This window comes from Sceloporus undulatus, chromosome 4 (assembly GCF_019175285.1).
Source record: "Sceloporus undulatus isolate JIND9_A2432 ecotype Alabama chromosome 4, SceUnd_v1.1, whole genome shotgun sequence".
In the NCBI taxonomy this organism is placed as follows: domain Eukaryota; kingdom Metazoa; phylum Chordata; class Lepidosauria; order Squamata; family Phrynosomatidae; genus Sceloporus; species Sceloporus undulatus.
Window position 1 is genome coordinate 211959770 of NC_056525.1, and position 22035 is coordinate 211981804.

At 41.3% G+C, this 22035-nt stretch overlaps 1 protein-coding gene across 1 annotated transcript in view; it reads right to left on the bottom strand.

Annotated features, from left to right (window-relative positions):
- The window catches only part of TPD52 (tumor protein D52), a 117691-nt gene that overhangs the window by 41040 nt on the left and 54616 nt on the right, over positions 1-22035 (bottom strand). Inside the window, exon 6 of the mRNA XM_042461804.1 lies at positions 9752-9933. Within this exon, the coding sequence (XP_042317738.1) occupies positions 9752-9933 (182 nt within the window). The remainder of the gene's footprint in view (positions 1-9751; positions 9934-22035) is intronic.

A 22035-nucleotide genomic window follows, 5' to 3' on the forward strand; every position in this document is an offset into this window, starting at 1 on the left:
AGCAGGCTGGTTCTAGTGACTCACATTCAAATGGAGTTAATTATTGGGAAGAGGTGTTACTGAATATACAAAAATCAAAATATATACAATCGTTGTAGTGAGCAACTGGTAAATATTACTTTAAAACTTTGAACAGGGAATCATTAATCACAAACACCAACTAGTCCAATACTCACTAAGCAAATGAGAGAGTTAAGTGGATTTTTAAAAAACAGTTCCATATACCTTTCCTTGAATCTCAGTACATCCTTCCAGAAGAGAAAGGTACAGAATATAGAAACTCCCATTATTTTTGCAAGAACATACTGTAAGAACAGGGGTCCTTTCACATTAGACAATTATGGTGCTATGATTTCACTTTAACTGCCACAGCAGCATGCTGTGGACTCCTGAGATATGAGGTATTCAGAATTCTTTTTTTTTTTTAATTTTATTGTATACAAAAGGTAAAACACAATTACATAATCATTCTACTTTAAAAACACAAGCTAAAATACAGATTTACAAAACTGAGGTTTCATTCAAAACTCCAAACCAAAATCTCCTGTGGTGCTGTGGTGGAACATAAGCATGAGAATTGAAGTTTATAGAGGTAACCACTTTTCCTTGAACTGATTACAGCTCCTTGCCCCAGAGGTTCTCCTGACATTGTCTGTAAGCTTCCCCATTAACCATACTTCCCAGAAATTCGTCCACCATTGATCCAAGGACATGACCTGTTTTCCAGTTTCTGACAATTATTAATCTAGCTATAGCAACTGAAAAGGATATAATTTCTTTATGATGGAGAAATTTATTATCAAATTGAAATACTGACAAGAGAAGCAACTCTGGGGTGAGTTGAAGCTTTTACTTAGTAATGTCTGACATTAATTGGACAATCTGTGCCCAGAATTGTTGAGCTTTTGGGCAGTCCAACCACATTTGTAGGTATGTACCTCTTGCCCCACAAACCCTCCAACACAAGGGAGATGTCTTCCTTGTCATTTGTGCTTGCTGGACAGGGGTCAGGTACCATCTGTATACCACTTTCAATGTGTTTTCGCGTAGGGCAGATGACTTAGACTTATAAGGAGGACATGACCATATATGATGCCATTCTGCATCTGAAATAACCAACTGTACATGCAACTCCCACCCTGTTTTATAAAAAGTACCCCTCCAGTAGGAGTTTTCAACCATCCAGTTATACAATACAGCTGACCCTCCCTTCACTGGTGGACCTGGGACTGTACACATTTGTTCAAGTATGGTCTAGGAGTTTCTCCTGACCATACTAGTTGGGACACAAATGAGGTAATTTGCTGACTATGGAGCCAAGAGGGTCTAAGGTGCAACAACACATTTAAAATGCTTTCTGTAGTTTTAGGTCTAGAATTCTGAAATAAGTCCTGTATGGTGTATTCAGAATTCTCAGCTAGTGAGAATTTTAGTTTAGTAAACTACAGGTCCTAGGATTCCACAGGATGCAGCCATGCTAATTAAAGTGGAATCATTGTGACATAACTGTGTAATGCAAAAGGGCCACAGAATATAAGAGCCATGCCGAATCATACTAAATGCCTATCTAGTCCAGTGATGGGTAAACTGTGACCCACTTGCTCAAGGCTTATTTCTGTTTTACCCAATCACCCCAGAGCCAAAATAGATTTTAAGCAAAAATGGTGCTTTGCCACTTCTGTAGGCCTGCATGAGAAGTGCTTTAGAAGTAATAGTAGTAGTGGAAGTAAGAGTAGTCGTTTTCTTTCTTACCCATGTCTCCCCAAAGCTCAAGGCAGGGTACAACATAGATTAAAATACATTACTGTTGTTGTTGTTGTTGTTATTATTATTATTATTATTATTATTCAGCTTCTTTTCCCCCTGAAACCTGAGAGATCATCTTCTCATTTCTGAAGCAAACTTAGGCGAGGTACATACTGCCACTTTGTGGCGCTCTGCCGCCGCCGCCGGTAGGTCCGCGGGGGAGCCGGAGCCTTCAGACGGCGCGACTCCCATGTGGACCGAAAAAGAAGCTCCAAAATGGAGCTTCTTTTTCCGTCGCGTTTGTGACGTAGCGAGGCGCCAGGGGCGCACTCGCTACGTCACAAAGGACGCGACGCGTACGGACGCTCAGCGTCTGATACGCAAAGATGGCGCTGGCCATGTAGAAGGGCCGGCGCCATCTTAAATAAATAAAATAAAATTTTTATTTATATGCCGCCCTTCCTCCGATCAGGGCGGCTTACAACATATTAAAAATACAAACTATTACAATAAAAACACATTAAAAACAAACCAACAGTAAAAGCCCCAAAGCCCAACCTCTTGGCCACGAAAGAGGAGGGAGGCCCACAGGATATTTACTCGGGGAATGCCTGTTGGAATAGGAAGGTTTTGAGGTCCTTCCTAAATTGGGCCAGGGTAGTGGACGAGCGGAGCTCTGTGGGCAGCGCATTCCAAAGGGCTGGGGCAGCTATGGAGAACGTCCTCCGAGTGGTGGAGACTAATCTAGCCCCAGGCACCTTCAGTAGCTGCTGCCCAGACGTTCTGAGGGTGCGAGGCGGAATGTACGGGGAGAGGCGGTCCTGTAGGTATCCTGGGCCCAAGCCATTTAGGGCTTTATAGGTAATTACCAACACCTTATATTGGGCTCGGAAGCGAATGGGCAGCCAATGGAGTTCTTTTAATACTAGTGTTATATGGCTGGTCCTGGGAACGCCAGTGACCAGCCGGGCTGCCATGTTTTGCACCATTTGCAGCTTCCGAGTTTGGTATAAGGGTTGCCCCATGTAGAGTACGTTGCAGAAATCCAGTCTCGAAGTTACCAGAGCATGTACAACAGTTTCTAGGTCCCTCTGGGCCAGGTATGGGCGCAGCTGGCGAATCAGCCGAAGCTGATAACAAGTGCTCTTGACCGTCGCATTCACCTGAGCAGTCAGGTGAAGCGACGAGTCAAGAAGCACGCCCAGACTGCGCACGGAGTCCTTCACAGGGAGCGTGACCCCGTTCAGGATAGGTGGGACCACCGCCATTCCTGGACCAGGGGAACCTATCACTAGTACCTCCGTTTTCTCTGGATTCAATTTGAGTCGGTTTTCCCTCATCCAGCCCATTACTGACTTCAGACAGGCCACGAGAGGAGAGACACCATCCCCAGTCACTGCATCAGTCGGAGACATAGAGAAGATGATTTGGGTGTCATCAGCGTACTGATAACCCCGCGCCCCATGTCTCCGGATGATCTCTCCCAGCGGTTTCATGCAAATGTTAAATAGCATGGGAGACAGAATGGCCCCTTGAGGGACCCCAGTTTTAAGGGGCCTCTCATCGGAGCACACGTCTCCCAGCTGCACCATCTGGGACCTCCCGGAGAGGTAGGAACGGAACCACTGGAGCGCAGTGCCCCCGATCCCCACCTCCGTGAGGCGTCCCAGAAGGATACCATGGTCTATGGTATCGAAAGCCGCTGAGATGTCCAAGAGCACCAACAGGGACACGCTTCCCCTGTCGATGCCCAGACGGAGATCATCGACCAAGGCGACCATGGCCGTCTCAACCCCGTAACCCGCCCGGAAGCCAGTTTGAAATGGGTCCAGATAATCCGTTTCATCCAAGACCGCCTGAAGCTGGATCGCGACCGCCCTCTCGATCACCTTTCCCAAAAATGGTAGCAGCGAAACTGGCCGATAATTATTATGAACCAGGGGGTCAAGGGAGGGCTTTTTTAGGATCGGTCTTACTATGGCCAATTTAAGATCCGATGGAAATAGCCCATCCCTTAAAGATGTATTAATTATCCGGCGTAACAAAGATGTTACCGCCGGCCCCCCCTGGGCCGCTAACCACGAGGGACAGGGATCAAGAAAGCAGGTCGTTTTCCGAACACTTCCGAGGATTGTACGGAGTCCGTACTAGGCCCAGGGGCGTCTATAAGAGACGCCCCTTTTTAAAAATGGGACGTCCTCCGGACGTCTCAAATGGCGGTGCAGAAAGCCCCTGAGATTTCACTTCCATATGCTCATCGTAAGAGCTGACATACAATGTTCCAGTATATCCCCTGCTTATTACATTTTAATCTTTTGCTCTACACTATAGTAAGTGCTGATAGGCAGATACAGACCAGAATCCTAGTAAGTAAGTGTTTTGTTTTTGCTTTTTTACCCTTTGCTCTTGCCTACTGTGGGCCTAATCTGGACTTTCCCTTCCCTTTGCTACATGCTCTTGCAATTTACATTGCAAATTAGTGGCTCCACAATGTAAATAGAACATGAAATCCAGTCAAGGCCTGAAAGTTGTCCACACCTGCATCTGAGGATAATGGTGTGGACTAATGTTGATAGGGCAAGTATTAGAATTCAGCCAAATTCATATTTTCTAGGGAGTCTTGGAGATGTCTCATCCATGGGGTTGCCATGCACTGAGGTTGACTTAAGGGCAACTTACAACAACAACACCCTTTCAAAGAAACATGGTAAAATACTATGCTGCATACTATCTCATTAAAACTCTGAAATTTCCTCAGAGAAATTTCAAATTAAGGCACACTTAAATTTGGTCAAATTGGGTTCCTGTAATACAAGAATCACCATAAATTTGAAATTATAAACAGAGCTCAAAAAGAACAAGTTCCTCAACAAGGCATTTGAATCCAAGCACAATTTAATATATTTTATCACATTTTATTTGAAATAGGTGGCAGACTATCAAATCAAAACTATGTAAAATACATTTGAAGAACACACATACAAACTTAAATATTTACTGAAGTGACTGACAAACAGAACTGAAAAATATAAAATAAGCAAAACATTTTAGCTACTGCTTTCTATTACATTTTGCTTATTTTTTAGTTCTGCTTATTAATTGCTTCAGTAAATATATGCATCTTTAAATTATGTGCATTCTTTTGGGATCAAGGACAAACATGGGAGAAATACTGTTGGCTTTTTTTGATCACACACACAGATTATGATAGAATAAATGTTAATTAGAATTTAAAACCCATTAGCCTTCTCAAAATTTAATTACACACTCAAGCTCTCTTTCATGTTCTGGTCCACATTTGGTTCAATTCAACAGTGCCTGTGTGTCAAGACAATTGTGCTAGACTCACATTGAGGGAGAGAACCAGGGTGGTGGGGAGTCAATTTTGTATAGTGGTTTGAGTGTTAGACTAAGGAGCTGTATAGGCCGGCACTTTGTGAGGGCTGAGCATCTGGATGCATCAAGCCCTCGCCACACCACCCAGGCACCATCTTGGCATGTGCCCATCTACATGGTACGCGTCATGATGACACACATCGAGTGCAGCATCTAAATGGTGCTGCACAGAAGGAGTGTCATCATGGCGCACCTTCCAGACCCTGTGGAGTCTGCAGCATGCGGTTGCCGCAGCCTCCATCTGGGGCAAGCAGGGGCGGCATGTAGCTGCCCGTCTGTATAGCCCCTAAGACTCTGGGGGATAAGGGGCTAAATCCCTGCTCAGCTATGAAAACTCACTAGGTGACCTCATGCAAATCACACACTCTCATCCTCAGGAGAAAGCAATGGCAAACATCTTCTGAATAACTTTTGCCAAGAAAACCTTGTGATAGGTTCACCTTAGGAGCACCATACACTGGAAACAACTTGAAGGAACATAACAATAACACATCCTGTATGTGTACCAGCATATACAATTGGAATACTTGGTTGTAACTACATTGTCCATCAAAGATACTGAATATTCTGATGGATCTGATTTATACTTTTACTCCAAGAGCCACCTTGAGTCCAGTTTTGGGGGGGAAAGGCAGGGTACAAATAAACTGATACAGCACAAGACAATCTTGGGAACAAAGATTGAATTGTCCACAGCATTAAATAAAGACATACCACAAAAATGTTTACTAATTTATGCTCTTACCAATTTCGCTGATACAGCTTTTGTGGATCAGTGAACCACAAAAAGTAGCATCTCCTGAATTAGTGGATGAAAATAACTTCTGTGCAACACAGTGGGTGGCAAACACAAAGTACACTGCAAGCATCTAAAAGAATAATATGATGTCCACAATAGGCAGAGTTATAATTTCCAAAGTATATATTTCTATAAATAAAGCTGTGAGGTATTTGCTGGAAAAAATGTATAGATTCTGCCTGCAATCACATAGATACTATCTGTGTTTGTGCTAAAAAAACACCCAAAAAACTGTCTACTGTTTGACAGCAGACACACTGGCACCACATGCATTGTTTGGACTAAGAGCTATGGTGAACAGTACTGTGTAAAAGCAACTTTAAAAATGCTGCCTCCTTGAATTTAACCTCCTTTAAATATAAATAGACATGCCTTTAAATGTGGAAATGGTTCCAGAAGAAGAGTCTTGCCAAAGATTGCATTCTGGCTTTTCAGTAGTTGGTGGCTAGAAAGATGACACATTTGATTTCTCAAATGAAGCATGAAGTGAACATCTTAAGTTACTGAAGCGATAACATTTTTACAGGATAGAGAGAGACTTTTTTTTAAATGTGAAAAATATATTTTCCTCAGTTAATTCAGCAAATTCCCCTGCTAGTTATAAGACAAGATAAACTACCATGCACAATACATATGAAACAATACCACACTGGTAATGAAACACACACACATACTAAATAATCTGGATGATCAAAATCCAGTTTAATGAAGTAAGACATGTATCAGTTCTGTATTCCCAAAGACAGACCTTTTGTTGAATTTCACTCCTGTTTCTGTGTGAGCAAAGAAGGAACCCTCATTTAACCGTAACTTCCTGTTCCCTCCAACCACAGACTATGGTTAACAGCTTCCAAAAAAGCCAGATTCAGAAATTAAACTATGATTTCATATCTAGTGCTAGCATTTGTTTTATCTTTTCATTTTGCTTTGGACCTGACTATCAATCACTTGTGTTCACTTGTGTTACAGAATGCAACCAACAAATAGCAAAAAAATAATAATTAAATAAGTACATTGCTGGTTTCTTTGCTCACTCCTGCAAACAGATGAGCAAACCTGAGCAAAGGATTCATGCGGATGTACAGAGCTTGTGCATACAGTGGTTTAGTAAGCTTTGTTGTTTGACCTAGGTCACCATCATTAATCATCACTAACTTGTCAATGAATATATGCTCTGTAAAACTAGCAATAGAGTAGGTTATCTTGGGAAGCTGAGATACACCAGTGTATGACTCCTTCAAATCCTATTGGAAAAGAAGCTAAAAGTGCATAATAACTGCAGCAAGCAGCCAACACAGTGACATTCCTAATCAGATGGCTTTGGAAAGAAGGTACCATGTCACTTCATTCAGCAAAACAGACATTATCACAGCCATACCTAAAAGACATAATGTATCCATAACCAATAAATATAAATTTACATAACATTCTTCTCTATTAAAATACAGTACAGTATATACAAGAAGTTTCTTAAACAGATACCATGAATGGAATTAATATGGTTGGTTCAATAAAAGTGGTTTATTTATTTATTTAATACCCTTTTAATCTGTGTGCTTAAGGTAGCACAAATGAAAACATGAGAGAACATTTTGAAATATTACAATCAGCTAATACTTAAAACTCCTAAAAGGATTAAAACACAAGCACCATTACAATAAAGTCCAAGGATGTAATATGTTTTCAGATGGCTGCATAAAATATATTAAACAAAACCACCACAACAAGATAGGCTTCATTATAAATAGTTAAAAAGATAAGATTTTTTTGTACCTGCAAAAAACAAGCCAACACACAGCTTCATCATATTTTACAAAACCTAGGTATTCCATCCAGTGATGGCAGGAGCAGAATACTGAGCACACCTGCAGACTACTGGGATTTCTAGGTTTGTGAGGCACCAGCATCTTTGGCAAAGACTAAAGTCTTTGTAAAACTATAAATCCCAGGATTCCATAGTGTTACCTAAGCTGCTTTCTATATGTATAAAATTTTGGCATAAATGATAGCCCATATGACCCTTAGATGAACTCTGGTTGCCTGACCGCCATTAAGAGCCAAGCGAGAGGACATGTACACACCACACCTAAAAGCATAAACATTGTTATTCTAGATAGTCTAGGAAGTCGCAGATGGGATTACCATTTTGTCTAAGAGGAGCAATGTTTGTCTTCCCAGAGGTGCTTACCCCCTCCCCAAGTCTGTTGTCCAAGCAGATTAAGACCACCAAGACAATCAGACTTAGTCATCCAGGTGAAAAGCAAATAATTACTGTATTTTCTGGTGTATAAGACTACTTTTTAACCCAGGAAAATCTTCTCACAAGTCAGGGGTCGTCTTATACACCGGGTGTCGTCTTATAGGGCAGGTGCTGAAACTTCCGAGCCGGACTGGAGAATCTGCAGTCGCCGCATATGTAACTGAAGGGCGGAGCAAGCTGCAGGCGTCCAGGATGCCCGAGGTATGGAAAAAAGAGCCGTGTTTGCAATACCGCTCTGATAGTCTTGGAGCCAGGGAGGGCTGGGCAGGCAGGGAGAGCTGACCAATCCAAGCAGGCTTTGTATACAATAAGTTTTCCTGCTAAGTACCTGCATGTCATAAGCATTTGAATTAAAATTACCATATTGAAATCAAATCTGATGTTTTTTTTAATTTTTATTTGGTGTGCGTTGGAAGAGGAGTAATCTTATATGGCGAGTATATCCCAAACTCTATATTTTAACTGGAAAAGTTGGGGGTCGTCTTATAAGCCCAGTCGTCTTATACGCCGGAAAATACAGTAAATACCTTTGCCAGAGGGGTTTTCTGCCCCTATAAAATCCCCAGACCATCACAAGTCTGTGTGCCATCCAAGAGGTCTACACACTTCACGGCAGTCAGAACTTTGACTTGGACATCGACTTTTCCATTCAGACCCATGTTGCGGAACAGACTTGTCCCATAGCCATTCTTCCATTCGATTTCCGCAGGCAAATCTACACTTTGGTGAGTATAGCCCTAGTGAAGCCTGAACTCTTTCCTCCCGCTAATCCCTTATTTTCCTGAACCTTGTATGAATGTGTGTGTGTTAGTAAATTGTGTGTGGTTTTGATTATTAATAAATTGGATATTAGATATAGAAGTTTGTCTCTGCTCCATTTCTGGAATTCTCTGGTCTTCTCCTTATACATAACGGGAGACGACCTTGCAGGGCTATCATAGGAAGCCCCCTCTTGCGTTATTGAGCTAATAACAACAATAATAAATTCTCCTGACCAGACCCTTGGCCACAATAGGATGAAGCTACAGCATTTAAAGTGGTGTCAAACTACATTATTTCTACAGTGTATATGCACCCCCAATCTTTCCTATTCTGTCATCACCCATTTCTCTGTCCTTGGGCTGTTTCACTGTGTTCTGTTATCTCATGCCATTTCCTTCCTTCTAGGAACTGGAAGGTCGTGTGGCAGGAGGAGGCCACCTCTGCCAGGGCACAGGAACCATAAAGAAGTACTAAAAAAGAACACTATGCAATGGTGTTATTTTGGATTCCTCTGAACATCAGTAATAACAAAGAGGAAGTTCTACAGACAGGTTGCCCTATTAGGTAACAGTGTGAAATGGTCAATTCATCTTTCTGCTTCTTGGTGTTGTTATGCATCTATTTCTAACATGAAATTTACAAATATTAAATTGTTTATTGTCATTAACAGCTGGAAGGAGAAAGAATTATTTAAAATGTTGTGGTTAATCTAGAACAAAGAAAGTGTTTTGATCTTCAAATATCAAAATATGAACATGGTAGAGTATCACTACGGGTGTACTACTTACTTGCCATCTACCTCTGGTCGCTTGCAAACACAGTGAAATTTGGCACCAAAATCAATGTAGAGATCATCCTCTACGATGTGGAAAATTTGTCCAAGGACAATTTTATCTTTGGCAGGTCCCATCTGTATTAAAGGAGAGCGCCTCAACATGGATGCAAAAGTTTCTACATCCTTGGAACGTATCTAAAAACAGAAAGAAAAAAGATTAAAATGCTAGTACCCTTTTAATGAGACACTGCATATTTTTCACATACAGAAGAACAGATTTAGAATTTCGCTTACTTGGTATATCTTTTCTTATGCCACTTGTGCCCCTAAACTAAAGGTTATAGGCTGTAGCAAGATCTGGTATTTCTTGTATATTCAAATTATCAGCTGGTGCTTTCTTTTGACCTACTATGGGAGCAAAAAGACATGGATTGAGTCCTTAAACATCCACAAAATGGCTGACTGAGACAGTCAAAACTGGCATCAGTGCTCTGCAGTGCTCAGGGCAAGTTCCACAAAAGTCAATCAGAAACTCACATCAAGGTAACATGCTCCAGTCAAGGTTTTTGTTGTTAACTGCCCTTGAGTTGGCCCTGACTCGTAGTATCTCCAAGCCTTCCTATCTTTCACTCCTCTGCTTAGGTCCTGCAGATCCAGAACCTTTGGCCACCCTGACTGAATCTATTCATCTTGTGTATGGTTTTCCTCTCTTTATAATACCTTCAACTTTTCCCAGCATTATTGTCTTTTCTAATGACTCGTGCCTTCTCATGATGCAGCAACAGCCTCAGTTTGATCATATTGGCCTCCAGGGAGAGTACAGACTTGATCCTATCTTTTTACTAGTGGAAAACATCATAGACTTGAAACAACTATTAAGGAAGGTCAAAGAAGGAAATGCAAAGGCAGGTTTGTTGCTGAACATAAAGAAAACAAAACAAAACAAAATAACCACATAGGATTTATGTAAATTCAATCTAGACAATGAGAAAATCAAAGTAGTTAAAGATTTTCCATAATCTTAGATCAAACATTGATGAGAACAGAGACTGCAACCAAGAAATAAGAAGAAGACTAAGAATGGGAAGGGTATCTATGAAAAAACTGGATAGGATCCTAAAGTGTAAAGATATACTGTATAACTAAGCACTAAAGTCAGAATCATCCAAACCATTTTAATCCCCATCACCATCTATGGATGTGAGAGCTGGATAGTAAAGAAGGCAAATAAGCAGAAAATCAACTCATTTGAGATATGGTGCTAGAGAAGAGTGCTGAGGATACTGGACAGCCAAAAAGACAAACAAATGGGTCAGTTGGGCTAATCATTGCAAAATAAATCCTTCAAACTTTTTTTTTCTCCACAAAACCTGCCTGGGACTCTACTCCAGTATCTGGAGGACTTTTCTGGGTTGTATTCAGCAGAAAGGCAGGATCTTAACTAAATAAACAAACATTTCCCTCTCACAAATGCAAATGTTTGCTTTATTTTCTATGTCCTACTGATAAAATACTGGTATCACTTTCAGTTATGAAAAAAGAAAATGTACTGTATATGTTGTCATGTGCAGCAAATGCATGCATCTCTATTTTGCCATGTATATATTTCTTAGACTGAAATAACCATTCTAAAATAATATTTATTTTGAAACAGAAAATGGCATTGAACCACTGATAACTAGAGCTTGGGAAAGTTACTTTTTCATTACTGTTTTCACTGCACCTCCCAGAAACTCCCAGCTCACATGTGAAGTAAAGACATCAACTGGGAGGTTCTGGAAATTAAACTTGGTCTATGAATAACCTACAACAGAAGAACCAACAAAAATATTTCTAGCAAACATGAAGGATGAATTCCCTCTGTTGGCTTTTTCGATGAGAAATGGTTTCTTAAAGAATATTTATGAACAAAATTCAAATACTTATCAGTCTTGTTAAAGATCTAACCTGTTTAGATCAAACATCAACCCAGATATGGAAAGGTTCAAACTCTGAGATGAGAGAATTTCAACAAGGTCAAAATATAAAAGCAGCTGCCATTACTGCCAAAGGCACTTCATAATGAAAGAATTAGTTATGTGAACCTCTCCTTCAAGTTCAGATTCAGGAATAAAGTTTCAATTCAGAATATTTTTAAGTAACACAGGAGAATAAATGTTGTACAGTCAAACATGTTATATTTAATGCACAATAGACAGGACAGCTGGACTTAAAACAAATGATAGTTAAAAGAGGAGGCTCTCTCTGGCAGTCAGATAATGAAACTGATCATTTTAAGTACACAAAATCTGTAAATATATTCTTTACTGAAAAATTCTACATGATAAGCTTTAGGTGAATATATGCTGATGGGATTTCCAGAACATTTTTGCTCCAAATTCTGGGTAAACAGCTTCAGGAAAGGAATCTGAGAGGAGGGTAAAAGGAAAATTTTCTCCCAAGAGAGAACCAGTAGGAACCAAGTGGTGTGAAAGATATACATGGAGCAAGGAAAATATGCATGCCTGGGACATTCAATTTTCACTCACTGTTAAGGGAGTATGTTGATTTATTTCTGTTTTTCAGATAACACAGCTGCTTCACTAATCATTTGATCCACAGGAAACTAGCAGCAAAAAGAGGGAGTTTAAATGACATGTTTTATCATGCAATATTTAGGCTAGGAAATTAAGTTTATATTCCAGACCAGGAAAGTATCAGCTCGCCTTCCTCTTTTGCATTCCTCTTGTTCTTAAATATCATGCCCTTCCAACTAAAGATGGTCAGTTGACTTCATGCAATACATAGTTTTTCATCAGCAGCTATCTTCAAGCAAACAGCTCCTAGTAAGTGCTGATATATCAGCAGTGGTATTTACTGTGCCACTAACGCAATGGGAGAGAGCACACAACGATTCTTGTAAAGCAATGATAGCAAAAAGGGGCATAATAGAGGCAGTGCCCTAAAAGACCCCATTCTGAAATATCTTTGTAGTCAACAAGGCCGTTAGAAGAAAAGAAAGGAATCACAATTCTGTAGAAAGATTTTTCAGTGCCATGGATTCACTGGGGCTAACAAAAGGAGAATCCCAGCATATGTAATGGTTTGAGCATGGAAAAGGACACTAGGAGACTAGGGTTCGAATCCCTCCTTGGCCATGAGAAGCTACTCAATGAACTTGGGCAAGTCACATGCTCTCAGCCTCAGAGGAAGGAAAGAGTAAACCTGCTCTGAACAAATCTTGCCAAGAAACCCTGTGATAAGTTCATCTTAGAGTTACCATAACTCATAAGTGACCTTAAGGCACACAACAACAACAGTCAACAACAACAAAGAGGAGCCAAGTAACTGCTTCTGAGTGATTATTTCCCAGGTTAAAATGCCACAAGTCAGACACCAAAGAAGTCCACGAGAAAAGGTACAATGGAGTACACTTATTACATAGTTCAGGATTTTTTTTTCTAATGGTGACACGTCCTAGCACCTTGCATAAGAATATATACATACAGTGGTACCCCGGGTTACGAAATTAATTCGTTCCGCGGTTAATTTCGTAACCCGAAATACCTTCGTAAGCCGAATTCCCATAGGCGCTAATGGAAAAATAGCTCTCTGCTGCCCTCCGGTGGCGGAAAATAGCGCCGCGGTTTTTTCGTAACCCGAAGAAACCTTCGTAAGCCGAAGCAATAAATCCCTATGGGATTTTTTCGTATCCCGAAAAATTCGTAACCCGGCGCATTCGTATCCCGGGGTACCACTGTAATTGGAACAAATATCTAGTCAGCATGTTAAATAGTACACACAGTTGTACACACAGTAGTATACCCAGGATTAATGAATATATACATTTAAAGTGACCAAAATTTAAACTACAAGGACAAGCAACAAGTCAAGAGAAAACAAGTATCAACACCATCCTGCTTCATATTAATGAACATATAATTTCTTTCACCTTAAACATAAGCATGGTCGGTGAACTAGGATTGGAAACACCTCAAGTTAACTCATGACCAAAAGCAGAAATTGGTTTTTATCCTAGAAACTAGTTGGTTTATCTCTGAAGATATGAGAGTGCACAAATATATATATTTAAGGAGAGCAAACAAATTTAATAAGGTGAGAACAGGAGATAATGAGAATACAAATACATCCTGGCTTTTGGAGAACAAATACAAAACACTCTGAGCATCTGTTGAAGCGTGAAACCTGTTGCTGAAACACTAGACAAAAAATACAGCACAATCCAAAACCACTCTTAATCCTTGTTAGCATTGTTTAAGAAATAGTGTCCTCAACACTTAGAAATGCTGACAGAAAAATAAACAAAAGCCACATAGGTTGATAAACTGTTTCCAGCCAATAATTCACCTACCCTCCAGCTATTCTTGCCTAAATTATGAACTATTCACGTAAAGAGCACTTGGAAAGTCAATTTTAAAATGTAAGCTATTGGGAAGGACATGTTATTTTTTCTTGAAGCAACATGTTAGCCATAACTAGTTACTTTACGAGTATCATGTTAGTAAATGTATAATGTGTTACCTTTCTGTTTATTTTTTTTTCAAAAATATCTTTTGTAATTGACTGCCCTCCAAAATCAAAAGTAACAAACGGTATACATTACACTGAAATGTAATGACATTACCAGTTCTTGTGCTCTTTCTAAAAAAGTAATGTTATTAAGCCCTGTTACCCGCCAAAAGGGCAAAAATCAATGGTGCACATTCCAGCTCATGTTCTAACGAGCTAGAAATAAAGTAAGATAGAAATAAAATCATTACAAATTAACCATTAAAAACATATTGAAAAGCAAACATGGATCAAAAAACCAATTAAAACCATTACCATTTAAATTATTCAGAAATCAAAGTACAGTATTTAAAATCAGAGTTAATCAAACTGGGAAGCATAAACAATACAGAAAGACATGGGTCAAGAGACAGGGTGTTAACAGGCATTCAAGGTGGCATAGTGGTTAAATGCTGGTACTGCAGCCACAACATTGTAAATTCAATCCTAGAGGTGAGCTCCAAGGTCTGTAACAGGCCATTGTAAACTGCTTAGGGAGTGCTAGTTCACTGAAAAGTGGTACAGAAATGGAGGAGGACAACTTATTGTCTGCTACCTGCAGGTTATGAAGCAACCAGCCAGGTCTTTTCCAATAACCTTAGTTAGCTATAATCTAAGGCACCACATCTTATCTGATCTTGGAAGCTAAACAGGGTCAGCCCTGGTCAGTACCTGGAAGAGAGACCAGCAACAAATTTCAAGTCTATTACAGAGGCAGGAAGTAGCAAAACAACCTGAGTATTCTTTGCCTACGTAAACCCTATGAAAGGTGACTTGAAGGTGAGCATGAACACACACACACACACACACACACACACATACATATAAATGAAACTGATCTGGAACACATCAGATAAAAAAACCAGCTTCATTTATATACCGCTTCATACTGAACTAGCAATATACAAGCGGTTTACAACTGTAAGCTAATAGAGTTTATAGATTTATGTAAGTTTACAAATTTATGGCAACAGTATGACTTGAATCTGGCCATCAGATAGCAGGTAACCAGCACAATTGCTTCAGCATCGATGTAATATGTGCATAGGTTAACTCTGCACCTTAACTGCCATATTCTGTACCAGTTTCTGGGTGAAATATAAGTACTGCAGTCTACATTTATATAAACCCACCTGGAAACTAAGATTAGCCTTTGAAGTTTATTCTTTACTTTTTTGGACTACAATACCCTGTGTTTTGTAGAACAAACTTGGCCTAAATCAGTGCTTCTCAAGCTATTTGATATGCAAGACCAGCACGTCCTTGTCAGCGCAGCTGCTGGGGTCCAACAACCACTGTCAGCAACTCAAACGAGTCCTGGGGTTAAATCAGACCCTTGGAGCAGAGCTGGCAAATTTCCAGAAGCCGAAGCGTGGCTCCAAAGTCCAATTTGGGATGACAACAACTGGATGTCTTCCAGGAACTGCAGCAATGCAGGAACCTCCGGGGACACACAGCAAACCGATGCTATAGCTTCTTCTGATAAACCACCAGAGAAACTAAGTCTCCCAAAGTGCTCTTTATTCACAGTGCTATAATACAAATCAAGATCTCTATAACTCCAAACCATACCAATCCAACTCCTTCTACAAACCCACACCACACCCTTGCAACCCCTGGGCTTATATAGTCTCCAGACCATGTGGTCTCCCAAACCCAGTGAGTTCAGGTGTTTAACCATGTCATGTGTCTCCTGTGCAATCCAGACACATGTTTCATCATCCATGGCTACCTGCACTTGGACACTGAAGTGTCCTTGAGCCAATGAGCTTCAGCAGTGCTGATCAGCCTTGCCACTCTGCTGAATGTTCATGGCCAAACACACACACATCAAGCATTTCCCTGTGTGCTGTGTTTTAACCCTTCAAATTGCTGACAGTCCTCTCCCTTCCCCACAACGTACCAGGGACAAGTACCATATTTGTATCACATTATTACTGCACTGATAGTTTCTCTGAAATTCTTGGAAAGAGAGAAGTACCAGCAGTATCTGTTGGACTTGATCCCCTTCTCCACTGCCATTCCCTTCTCCATTTGTATCATGTCTATTTAGATTATAAGGCTGAAGTCAGGGAACTGTCAAATTAACAATCTATAGCCTGATCTGGGAGCCTTTGAGGCTGAAGAGAGGGGTATAAATCCCATCTATAAATAAATAAACAGTAATCAGTATAGCTATTGGTACAGAGAACACAAGTCCAACAACATCTGAAGGGTCACACATTCACCTGCCCTACATTAGCTTGTGCTGGCCAAGGCAGGAAGGGAGTAAATGATCAGCCTAGGAAGAACGTATTGTAAGAAAAGCAGGCATGGACATAGAATGAGTGAAAACAGGAGGAAGGAATATCAACAATCTAAGATACGCAGGTGACACCATAATACACTACTAGCATAAAACCTCCCAGACCTGGAACTACTACTAAAGAAGATAAAGGGGAAAAAACACAAAGGCAGGCTTACTGTTGAATATAAAGAAAACAAAAATAATGACTACGGAAATCCACACAAATTCAACCCAGATAATGAAGAAATAGGGGAAAAAAAGAATTCTCATGCCTGGGATCAAATAGGAACAAGGGATGATAGGAACAAGGACTGCAGCCAGGAAATCAGAAGATTAAGTATGGGGAGAGCAGCTATGAAAGAACCAGAAAAGATTCTAAAATGTAAAGATACACAGCTCAGCACAAAAGTAAGAATCATACAAGACACGGTATTCCCTATTACCATGTATGGATGTGAGAGCTGGACAGTTAAGAAGTAAGATAGGAAGAAAATCAACTCATTTGAGAAGTGGTGCTGGAGAAGAATGTGGAGGATCCCATGGACAGCCAAAAATGGGTCCTAGAGCAGATCAAGCCAGAAACCTCCCTGGAAGCCAAGAGGACAAGCATGAGGTTGTTGTACTTTGGCCACATCATAAAAAGGCATGACTTAATGGAAAAAACAATAAAGCTAGGAAAGGTGGAGGGAAGCAGAAAGAAAGGATGGCAGCATGTGAGATGGATGGACTGTATTAAAGAGATCACGACTATGAGTTTGCAGGAGCTGGACAGAGCAGTGGAGGACAGGAGATCTTGGAGATGTCTCATCAGCAGGCTCAGAATGGGTCAAGACCTAGACGAGGGTGGTTAAAAATAAAAAAGGGTCAATTGCCTTGTAAGAAACATAACAGAAATCTCTGGAAAGCAGATGTAGTACTGCATCTTTCCAGATAACTGTGAGAGTTCTCCCTCTTATGAGACGGTGAGAATGGAAGCATCTTGCATAGCACTGCCATGGAATTGCTGACAATGACTTTTTTTCAAGAAAATTGCTTGTGGCTAAGGATCCCTTTAGCAACAGTGAAGACATGTTATGCATGTTTACCAAAAATATTACTCTCTCAATGAAAGCACTTTGCACCAATGATGGAACCCACAACCAATGTGATGACATTCAGCCTATTGTTTGTAACCCGTTTCAAGAACTAAACCCTAAATGTAATGGAAGAGTGGAAAATTCTCTCTGAATCCCACAGATAAGTCAAGACAAAAGAATCTTGCCCTAGTCAAGTGGGAATAATATTACCAGCTAAAGCTATAATTTTGCATATGTTTACTAAGGGGAGAAAACACCCTACATTATGTGATGTATTTCCAAATAAACACGCATAGTTTTGAGACGATCATCCTGGGAAAATAAGACCTGCTGATGCCAAGAAGCGAGCTGAGGCTGCAATGTTGTGATCATCTCTCAGAAGTAATCACTGCCACTTTGAATTCTGTGGGACTAATTTCCAAGAAAATATGCACTGGATCAGGCTGTCCATTTAAAAACAAAATGTCTTGATACTCAGCCCTATAACATCACAAATATTAATTACTATTAAAAATAAAAAATGTGATTACTGTATTAACTTATGTTGCTGTTGTTGTGTGCTTTCAAGTCATTTCTGACTTATGGAGACCCTTTTGTTGTTGTTGTTGTTGTTGTTGTTAACTGCCATCTCGACCCATGGCAACCCTGTGGATGAGACATCTCCAACTCTCCCTGTTCTCCACTGCTCTGCTTAATTCCTGCAGCCCCATAAAACCCATGACCTCCTTAACAGAGTCCTTCCTCTCTTCCTATCAACCTTTCCCAGCAGCTTTGTCTTTTCCAATGAGTCCTTCCTTCTCATGATGTGTCCGAAGTATGACAGCCTCAGTTTGGTCATCTTGGCTTCCAATGAGGTTTCTGGCTTAATCTGCTCCAGGAACGATTTGTTTATCTTTTTGGCTGTCCATGGGATCCTCAGCACTCTTCTCTAGCACCACATCTCAAATGGATTGATTTTCTTTCTATCTTCTTTCTTAACTGTCCAGCTCTCACATCCATACATGGTAGTAGGGAATGCAGTGGCTCGTGCGATTCTCACTTTTGTGTTTAGTTGTATATCTTTGCATTTTAGAATCTTTTCCAGTTCTTTCGTAGCCATCCTCCCCATTCTTAATCTTCTGATTCCCTGACTGCAGTCCCCATTTCTATCAATGTTTGATCCCAGGTATGAGAACTCTTTTGCCACTTCTTTTTCTACAGTATCTAGGTTGAATTTGTCAACATTCTCCGTTGTCATTGTAACCCCGAGCCTTTCATGGGGTTTTCTTGGCAAGTTTCTTTAGGGGGGGGGTGTTATTGCCTGAGAGTGTGTGACTTGCCCAAGATCTCCCAGTGGGTTTCCATGGCTGAGTCGTGAAGGTCAAAAGCAAGCAGAAAGCTGGAAAAGGCAGAACGTGTGTGTGTGTGTTTTGTGTATTGTAGACCAAGGTTTGATTCTCAGGTCTGCCACAAAACCCACTGGATGACCTGGGACAAGTCATACTCTCTCAGCCTCAGTAAAGGCAAAAGCCCCTCTGAAGAAATCATGCCAAGAAAACCCCAGGAGAGGGGTACCTTAATTTGGAAATGACTTGAAGGCACACAACAACATATATGTTTGCGTTATTATTACTTTTGTGTGCATGTGTAAATATGTGTGTGTATTTCTGTTTGTAAATGCAGAGGGGGATTATATATATATATATGAGAAAGAGAACTGAAAAATGAGGCCTCTGTGTGTGTGTCGGTGGGATGTGTGTATATATGTGTGTATATACACACACATACCTTTCTCGTTTCTGTTTTCTCTCTCCCAGCTTTTCATACCTGCCAACGTGGCCTAGTGGTTTGAGCATTGGGCTATGACTCTGGAGACCTGGGTTTGAATCCCGGCTCGGCCGTTTAAACCCACTGGGGAAGTCACACTCTCTCAGCCTCAAGAGGATGAGAATGGCAAGCCTCCTCTGCCAAGAAAACCCTGTGACAGGTTTGCCGTGAGTCAGAAATGGCTTAAAGGGATGCAAGAAATAACAGGATAATAACTAATAATAATAATAATAATAGGATAATAGCAAGTCTTGTGATAGATTCTGCACAAACCAGAAATGGCTTGAAGGGACACAACGACCATAGTTTAATAATGACATATGTATATGTATACATAGAAACAACATCCCAGCTTGGGAAGGCCTGCTTTCCTTGGACTACAACTCCCAGCGTTCCTAGCCAGGCAGGTCGAGGGGATTCTGGGAGTTGTGGTCCACCAGAAAGGAGCGGCATCCCACCGAGAAGCAAAGCTCTGGAAGGAAGCGGAGGGGAAGAAGGGATGCGCCGCCGCCGCACCTCGCTTCCGCCGTCGCCGCCGCCTCCCTCGCCTTGTCCGGAAGAGCCCCGCCGCCGGTGCCAAGCGAGCGTCGTCCGGGGAGCCTCGCACAGGGCGCGCCTCGCTCCCGAGGAGAAATTCCGGAGCGAACAACGCGCCGCCGCTGAGAGAGAAGCCGCTGCCATGACAAGAGGCCGCTCTAGCAATTCCGCCTACACCGGAAATGGCAGCCTTTGGCGCCCGCCCACAAAGACCATAGAGACTCAACGCAGCGCTATGGACTTTCTAGGCCTTGGAGGAGAGAGAGCGTCTCCTCTCTATGGTATAAAGTCCGGGTGTTGCAGTTTAGAAGGCTCGGGCGGAACAGGGCTCGCTTCACTTTCGTTCCGCTTGAAGTCAAAGATGAATATATGGCTGTGTGAGTCTGTAGAATCAGATGCAGAGAGATCTTGTGGCGCCTTTGAGACTCACTGAAAGAAAGGAGTTGGCAGCATGAGCTTCTGTAGACTTAAGTCTAATTCCTCAGATGAATCTGAGACTGCATATTATTATTATTCATTTATATATCGCTGTAGATTTGCACAGAGCTGTACATAAAACAATAAATATATAAGAGTAAACCTACCTGTGGCATACAATCTAAGAAATAACAGGATAATACACATAAAATACATAGCAATACAGGAAATGGTTCAATAAAACAGGCAACAAAAAAGAACATCAAATAGCAAATGATAATCACGCAATGCCTGGGAACGCTTCTTTGAACAGGATGGTCTTCAACTCTGTTTTGAAGCTGGTTAAAGAAGTAATGGCCTTTGCTGGTGGGGGAAGAAGGTTCCAGGAGTGAGGGGCAGCAAGTGAAAGGGGGCGAATCTGAGATGGGGCAGAGAAAATCATGGGCTGGGACAGCAAACCTTGACTACCAGAGCTGAGGGTCCGAGTGGGAAGGTGAGGAGAAAGAAGGTCTGATAAATAAGGAGGGGCCAGCCCATGGAGGGCTTTAAATGTCGACAGCAGGAGCTTGTACTGAATACAGAAAGGGAGGGGGAGCCAGTGAAGGGATGCCAACAAAGGAGAGATATGGTCAGAGCGGTGGGCGGATGTGATAATGTGTGCAGCTGAATGCTGGACAGAAATTAAAGGACGGAGGTGAGAAAGAGGAAGCCCAGCATAGATCATGAAGGGCTATGGAATGCCCTTAAAGACATGGGAGTGCCAACACTTCTGATAGTCCTGATGAGGAATCTGTACTCAGGACAAGAGAATACTGTCAGAACAGAACAAAGAGAAACAGAATGGTTCCCAATTGGCAAAGGGGTCAGACAAGGCTGCATCTTATCAGCCTACTTGTTCAACCTGTATAAAGAGCATATTGTAAGAAAAGCAGGCTTAGACACAGGAGGAGGAGGAGGAGCAAAAACAGGAGGAAGGAATGTCAACAATCTAAGATACACATGACACCATAGTACTGACTTGGAAGACCATAGAAGAAAGTGCAAAGGCAGGATTAATGTTGAACATAAAGAAATAATGATCATGGAGAATCTACATATATTCAACCCAGACAATGAAGAAACAGAAATAGAAGAAATAGAAAAGAATTCCCATACCTGGGATCCAACACTGATAGAAATGGGGACTGCAGTCAGGAAATCAGATTAAGATTAAGGATGGGGAGGGCGGCTCTGAAAGAACTAGGAAAGATTCTAAAATGCAAAGATATACAACTGAGTGCAAAAGTTAGAATCATACAAATTATTGTATTCCCTGTTACCATGTATGGATGTGAGAGCTGGACAGTGAAGAAAGAAGATAGGGAGGATATGCATTCATTTGAGATGCGGGGCTGAAGAGGAGTGCTGAGGATCCCATGGACAGCCAAAAGGACAAACAAATCGGTTCCAGAGCAGATCAAGCCGGAAACCTCTCTGGAAACCGAGATGACCAAACTGAGGTTGTCGTACTTCGTACATCATGAGAAGGACTCATTGGAAAAGACAATAATGTTGGGAAAGGTGGAGGGAAGAGAGGAAGGCGACATGCCAGATGGATGGACTCTATTAAGGAGGTCACGGGTTTTA